We start from the raw sequence: 8,130 nt of genomic DNA, 5'->3' as shown, positions 1-8,130 counted from the left end.
TCACACTTACAGATGCAGTATTTGACAGAATAAGGAATCTAAGTATTTGGCATGACGACTGTCATATGGAGAATAAAGTCACATTGCTCAGGTGTGAGTTTCTCACAGACTTCATTCATTCATTTTCTTTTCGGCTTAGTCCCTTTATTCATCTGGGGTCGCCCCAACTATTCCGGCATATGTTTTACTCAGTGAATGCCCTTCCAGCCACAACCCAGTACTGGGAAACACCCATACTCTCACATTCACACACATACTCAAACGTTACGGCTGTTTTATTTTCCCAATTCACATATAGTGCATGGCTTTTGACTGTTGGGGAAATCGAAGCACCCTGAGGAACCCCACGCCAACATGGGGAAAACATGCAAACTCCACAGGGGACTCCAACCAGCCACCATCTTGCTGTGAGGCGACAGTGCAGGTGTAGGATTTGTTGTTATCAGTACAAATCAGTTGTGGTAGCGTGTTTTGAACTCCTCCATGCACCGACACAGGAAGGTTCTTCTTGTCTACACTTTTGTTCCAGAGTAAAACACAGCCCTGTAGGAGTGGATGGATGGATTGTAGAAGTAATACATGAAGAAGTGCCTTATTTTAGTTTCAGTTATCAACCTAACCATTATTGACCATGCATTACTGGTTGAAGCATGGAGATTTCTCGTCTCTGAAGTGGCTGTAGGGGTCATTTTTCTTGAGAGGTGAAACGCAGATCCAGCAGAAATACTGCTGACAGGAGCTGCAGGTCATCATGTCGCAGCCCATATCTTTCTGTAAATAATATTTTAAAATGCACATTTATTGACTAATAAGTCATAATAACAAAATTAGTTAATCAGATGACACCTTTAAATAAGAAAAGTGAGAGCTCTGAGCTTGTAGTTGCTGACCTGTATTTTAACACCACATGTTGGACACTGTTTAGAGTTTTGCTTCACCCATATTTCATCCTCTTTACTTTGATTTTCATGTCGCTCGTTCTCCATTTGTACTGTAGAGGAGAGTGAAATTGTATTGTTATTTTAGAAATGCTGAAAAAGAACTGCACATGTGATATTACAGTTTTAATACTGCATAATAAAGGCGATGATCTGAAAGTCATAGGTGGATATTGCGTCAGTTTAATGCTCAATGTAGGTCATAAAAAAAACCAAATGAACAATATATTTCATGAAATGCTATATAATGTAAACAGCTGCTTTGAAACTGTATTGTAAAAAAAAATGGCCTACGAATTTGTTAGTTCAACGTAGGGTTGGGCGGTGTCGACCAATTTTGCATCGTTCGATGTCTGATGTGAAACATCGTGATCGACGATGGCATCGTCGTCATAGGTGTCGGTGAATTAATTATTCATTAATAATTAATTAATTCATAACAAATTAATTATTTGTAGCCTACCGTTTCTACTACCTGACCCGCATGGTCTTTGTTTTACCCATAACCAAATCATAAATAAATAAACATAAGTTACACACAAATTACCACCTGTCAATCACTTTTTCCGTAGGACTCTGGCATGAATAGGCAGAGTGATCTGTGTCGGTATAAAGGCATCGACAAATTTGGTTGGTAAAAAGGTGCACAACCAAGAGGAACCAACAAACAGTATCTGAGGTTTCCGCTAAAGTTACTAAATACAAGCGTGAAAGCGAAAGATTGAAGCAGTGTACTGACGCTGTGACACGCTACCTGATAGATTCAAAAGACCAAAGAGTCGTTAGATAGAGACAAGATTTATTAATTGCCACTTTAACAACTATAGTGAGATGTGATCCAGCAGGACATCCTCGTTTTTTATTGGTCATATGAATTATTCTAATTTTGTGAAATTCTTGTGAATTTTTTTTTTTCATCTTTAATCCATAATCATTAAAACTGAATCAAATGAAGGCTTGAAATATTTCACTTTGTGTGTAGTGAACTAATATAACACAAGTTTCACCTTTTGAAACAAATTATTAAAATAAAATGGACTTTCCCTCCATATTCACATTTTTTGGCACATACCTGTATAAGGTACGTCAGCAGTCCTTAAGTCCAAATTACAAAAATAAATAAAAGTAAAAATAGTGCAGTTATCTTATTTTCTGATTAAAACAAACGTGTTAAAATCATAATATTATTATGAATTATTCATCTCCCTGATGGTGAGAAGAGAGAGCAAAGCCAGTATTGATAATGACCAAAAGCTATATTTAACTCAGTATACGCCTTACACCAGTTCTGATCACTACACAAGTGTCACTCTGTTGTTCTTTAGGAGAAACTAATTCACTTTCCAAGACCTTCACTCTCTCTGCTCCTCTCTACAGGAATGAGTTTCCTCAAACCAAACATCTGAGACCGTCACAACTTTCATGAAGCACCTGAAGACACATCTCTAAACCTTAAGAACTCCACAACCTTAACCAAGGCATGAACACACATAAAAATCTTTTGTACACACACATTAACGTTTTCTTAAAACGCATGCATTAAAATCACTATACATCTGAATGTAACTGTAGTTAATTGTTCTTGTGTGAATAAAGAGACACTCGACAGGGATCTTACTTTCTTTGCAGAGAGAGAGGGCGTGGTATACTCGATTGCAGAGGGTGCAGAAAACAAATTTGCATGAGGGGCAGATGCCCATGGTCCGGTCAGGCTCAACCATCACAGCCATGCCGCAGCTTTTGCGAGGGCAATAAACAACATCAGTCATTAGGTTCAGACTCCACTGCAGGAGGAGCCGATCATAGCGAGCAAAAACTTCTTAGCTCACGAGAAGTTTCACCTGTTGTAGGAATGCAGGGATGTTACTTAAACTTCTGTTCAGACAGCTAAAGCAGTGGTCTTTAACCCTGCTTCCCTGGGACCCACTATCCTGCAAAGTTGATTTCCAACCTTCTTCAGCACACCTGCATGTGCTTGTTATCAGATTATACAAGAAGAGTCTCACTGCAGCCTGCCATGTACATCCAGCCCTATCCAAGTGAGATGTCAGAAGCCACTGCCTCCTTGCTGCAGTCTGTAGCTCGGGGTTGTCAAACTCGATTCCTGGAGAGCCGCAGTTCTAAACATTTTAATTCCAACCCTAATTAAACACACCTGATCAATCTAATTGAGTCCTTCAGGCTTGTTTAAAACCTGCAGGTAAGTGTGTTGGAGCAGGGTTGGAACTAAAATGTGTAGGCCTGAGGCCCTCCAAGAACTGAGTTTGACAAAGCACGATGATGTACTGGATCTAGTCTAATATTCAGTGGATACGCAACCGTAAGCAGTTCTTGCTAAAATGAGAATTATTTGTTTTATTTATAAAATTACACATGACATTGTGTGTTATTGACCTCTACACCAGGGTGCTCAACCCTGTTCCTGTAGATTTACCTTCCTGCAGAGTTCTGCTCCAACCCTGATCAAACACAACTAAACCAACTAAAGATTTGATAGAGCACTTGGTAATTAAATACTTGATCTAGGGATGGCTGACGTGAAATTGACGTTTCGACACAGTGTCAAGATGCCGAAGTGCAAGTGTTTCGAAACACTGCACCGAAGCATGATCCGAAACATCCAGGTCATGTGACTAAGGTGATTGGAAACACCCAAGTCATATGACTAAAGCATTTCAAAACGCCAGGTCACGTGACTAAATCGACTCAAAGCATTGGTCATTTCAGAAGCGTTTCGAGGCCTGGCGAATCTGTGTTTCACTGACAGGGTCACGAAATCCCTCTATCTCCTGTAGGCTAGGGGACTGTACATGCGCACAGAGTAACTGTGCTGCAAATGGCCCGAGTTCAAATCCCGACTTGCACAAGTACCCTAAAATTATGACTTGATGTATTTTATTAATGTTACATTTTTATGACCAAAACAAGGTATAATCATTCACAAAGTGTTCATTCAGATGTCAGACCAATGTTAAATCAAAACACATTCCAAGAACAGAGCATTTAAAAACTATATCTATCTACTATCTTCAGATGCGTCACCCTGTATTCGAACCCATTATCTCAGCATGCTAGTCTGGAACTCTCACCGCTTCACTAAACCACTTGAAGCCCTCTACGAAGTGGGGTTTACACCTCAATTTGCTTAACTGTTTCTTTGCTGAAGCTGTTCTAGAGCAATACATAAAACGACCTCTAGGTGTCACTGTAGAGACAGGTTTCGAACGTGTTGTAGCTCCGTCACATTTGCTTCAACTGTTTCAGTGTTTCATAAAGCTGCGGTCACACTGGACATGCTGCAGTGCAAAGTTTAAGCTTGGTGAACTCTGACCTGCGAAATCGCATCACCTGACTGCGTAAGACCAATCGAAGATCAAAACATGACCTTCTCTGTACAGAAATGTAAATTATGGAGCAATCGCTCGCTTTTTAAAATGTCTAATCACCTTGTTTAATCCCGCCCCTTTTCGGCAGCACCATACAACAGAATTATGCAAGCTCAAACTCTAGTGTGACCGCAGCTTAAAGCCTCGCATTTCCCACCACTAGTTTAATCAAGGTTGCAGCTGAACTCTGCAGGAAATTAGATCTCCAGAAACCCCTGCTCTAACACCTACCCCACACCAAAACCCCTCAAAGCATGTGCATTAGAATGTCCGACATCACACTTGGATGTTGGCAGGATTGGATCTCCACCACAGGCTGATGTGAGCCCTATTTGAATTATCCAGAAAAGCCTTATTAGCTGCTTCAGGTGAGTGTAATTAGGTTTGTAGCTGAACCCTGCAGGATAGTGGGTCTCCAGCTCATACGACGACACAAACAAACAGGAAAAAGTACCTGTGCAGGAGTAGCCAGGGAGGTGCACTCTGCCTCAGGACAGGAAAGAAACTGGACTTTGCCATCTTTAATCTGGATCTCAAAGTAATCCCTAACACAGGTCTTGCAGTACACATGCTGACACTCATTGAAGAGCACAAAGCTGGAGCCCAGGTTCTCAGAAAAGCAAATTCCACAGCTAAAAACTGTGGCCTCAAACACCTTCTTCTTCTGAGCTTCATTAAAATCCAGCAGCTGGGTTAATATATCACTGTGAGGATCGGCTTCTAGAACTGCTCGCTGGTCCAGCTCTTCTACAGCAGTGTCTGCTGCTTGGCTCTCAGCAGACTCACACTGAGGCTGGACACCATTGGTTTGGATCTCGAGTGGGGACTGGATGTTCAGAAACTGCAGAGTCTCTTCCTTTAGGAACTGGATCCAGGTAAAAAGAACCACATTGCCCCTGTTCTCTTCCCAAAGTTCATCCAGTCTCTTGCAAAGAGCTGTGATCTTTTGAATAATAAATGCATTAATTTAATACCTTAATTATTACAACAACTACATAATCATTGTCAATATCAAAAGGCCAAAAAATACCACAAATATATTACCTTAAATATATTGATTAAATTAAAAAACTTAAACTGCTAAAAATGACAAACCTGGACTCTTGAAAGCCATATGGAGCTCAGAGTAAAGACTGGAGCAGATGATGAAGGATAGTCAGTCGGCAGTTCAAAACTCAGAATAGTGGACGGCAAAAAGGAAATATCAACCTCTACACATGTCTTTCCTATGAAATACATGCATGAAAACAATTCAGAGCACATGCAAAAAACCCTAACAGAAAGTAAACTGAATAAAATAAAATAAAAATAACTATATTGCAACACAAAGAGGAAACTCTGAGGGAAAAAAATAATGGCTATTGATGTTTTGTGTTTCATATAGTGAAAACCAGCTTCCAGAGTATTCTGATATATTAATTTAATTCAGGAACATTTTGAGTGCAAAGACAGCTTTTTTACCTATTTTTACTAATTAGATATAATAATTAATAACATTGTCTGAAAACTGCCTGCGTTTGATTTGTTTTGAATATATATACTGTATATATATATATATAGACACCATGCAATGTCAAAAGTACAGTATGTTTTTTTTTTCATCTCACCTCTTACTAGTAGTCTGAAGTCAGAAGGAAGTTCAAGGCACAGATGGATCTCGCCCTTCTGACTTGATTCTGTCCTGAAAAATTCCTCTTTATCGTAAATGCTTGCAAGAGCAAGCAGTTCATCAGATTGGGCGTCTAGGTTAGTTGACATTGGACCATTCCTGAGATCAAAAAATATATATTGTTTCATATTCTATGAGAGACCAGTGACATTAACAGTGTTTTATTTACAATTGCAAATGCAGTTGACCAATCACAACAGACTGGGTCATCAGACCAATCACCGCAGATTTGCGTGACGCAAAGGAGGGGATATGAATAAAATGAATCGCTGAACAAATCATACTGGAGTCATTGGGATAAGTAATATGGGAAATGGGAGTCCTTGACTTATGCAAATATAAATGTATATTATAAGACAATGAAAGTGTTTTTTTTTTTTGACTGGATGCATATCAGCCTGTTGTTGGAGACCCCTAAAACAAAAAATATTACCTTTTATAATGCATAATAGGGTCTCTTTAACACACTAGTGTGGGAGATTCCAGTATGCCTAGGAAGATCTTGATTAGCTTGTTCAGGTGTGTGAAACATAAGACATAGTGTAGCTCCTCGTCCTTTTTAAAAACAGCCAATAGCATTTTGTTTTTTTCACCGCTCTGCCAGTGAGAGTGGTTGAGCTCAAGTTCAAATGAAGAGCAAATGAGAAGCATCTTGAAGGGGACAGGGCATGTCAGATACTATTTGATTGGTTATAATTTGAGCTTTACATGTTTATATTAGTTTTATATCTTCTAAATGCAAATTTTGTCACTGTTTTGGAGCATACTAGCTTATAGATATCTTAAAGATTAACAATATTGATAGTAACAAAAAAAAAGCTGTTTTCATTTCATGAGACCTTTAGGGAGGAATTGACAAACTCATCTGTAGGCTATTGTTATGTAAATATCACACTGACAAACATTAAGAACGTAAAAGTGATGTTTTTTTAACTATATTGTATGTTAAGACAAGTTTGTAATTAGTGCCACGCCGACGTTTTACAAAAATTGATATAACTTTTAGACGGTCCCTTAAACAGTCGGCTTCCGCATCCGAACTACTGATGGGAATCACTCAACTCAACCGACTCTTTCGACTCCCGAACGGCTCTTAGTTTACTTCTGTATTTTATAATTCAGCCAGGTTAAATAACAATTTTTGCTTCTGATAAAAAGTAGTGTATAAGCATCAAACGCAAGCAAGTATCCTCCTCTCTCGACTCTCACCACTTCACTTAAAGGAGTCGGTTCATAGAGCCGATTCGTTCATGAATCAACAATTCGGTGCCACATTAAAAATCCAGACAATGACTAGTATTAGCATATGTAGTATTATATAATACATACTATTATTGAAGTGTTAAAAATGGATTAAACTAACTGTAATAGTTGAAATCTAAATCAACCCAGGAAATAGGTTAAGACTTACTTACAGTATGCTTTTAAAATAAACTAGGCTACAAAACAAATTACCTGTATAAATCTACATGCAAACATTGGTTCACTCTTTAATTCGCTTATTATTTATTCTGAATTATAGGTCAAGAAGAGTAAATCTAAAGCTCTTATGCTTACCTTGTTTCTCCTTCTTGCTTTATGACGGTCGGCAGAACAGCAGGTGGAGTAATACAGTCACTACTGGCTGTAAAGCGATGACGTAAAGGCTAAATAAATAGATAAAAATAAATTAACAGACATGTTTAGAAGTTTGTGTAGAAGAGGACATGTTTATTGTTAGGTTGACTTTAACTTTGACTTTAAAATTTATATAAAAATTTCAGTTTGATGGGCGAGGCACTGGCGCAGTAGGTAGTGCTGTCGCTTCACAGCAAGAAGGTCACTGGTTCGAGCCTCGGCTGGGTCAGTTGGCGTTTCTGTGTGGAGTTTGCATGTTCTCGTTGCATTCGCGTGGGTTTCCTCCAGGTGCTCCGGTTTCCCCCACAGTCCAAAGACATGTTGTACGGGTAGGCTAAATTGTGTGAGTGTGTATGGATGCTTCCCAGAGAGGGGTTCCGGCTGGAAGGGCATCCGCTGCGTTAAACATGTGCTGGATGAGTTAGCGGTTCATTCTGCTGTGGTGACTCTGTATTAATAAAGGGACTAAGCTGAAAAGAATATGAATGAATGCCCTACTGAAAAACATCTTAAACCAGCC

At 39.2% G+C, this 8,130-nt stretch overlaps 1 protein-coding gene across 1 annotated transcript; it reads right to left on the bottom strand.

The window, feature by feature from the left end:
• Positions 1-259: 259 nt before the first annotated feature.
• Positions 260-7,801, bottom strand: LOC130241691 (E3 ubiquitin-protein ligase RNF14). Its single transcript, XM_056473601.1, is given in 7 exon segments — positions 260-771; positions 891-991; positions 2,557-2,779; positions 4,779-5,267; positions 5,420-5,550; positions 5,932-6,092; positions 7,551-7,801. Coding segments are annotated over 6 exon segments (1,230 nt in total). The 5' UTR covers positions 6,083-6,092; positions 7,551-7,801; the 3' UTR covers positions 260-636.
• Between the last annotated feature and the right edge of the window lie 329 nt (positions 7,802-8,130).

This window comes from Danio aesculapii, chromosome 15 (genome assembly GCF_903798145.1).
Source record: "Danio aesculapii chromosome 15, fDanAes4.1, whole genome shotgun sequence".
NCBI classification, from domain to species: Eukaryota; Metazoa; Chordata; class Actinopteri; order Cypriniformes; family Danionidae; genus Danio; species Danio aesculapii.
Note: the sequence above shows the minus strand (reverse complement) of the source record. Positions and strands in the feature narration are given on the sequence as shown.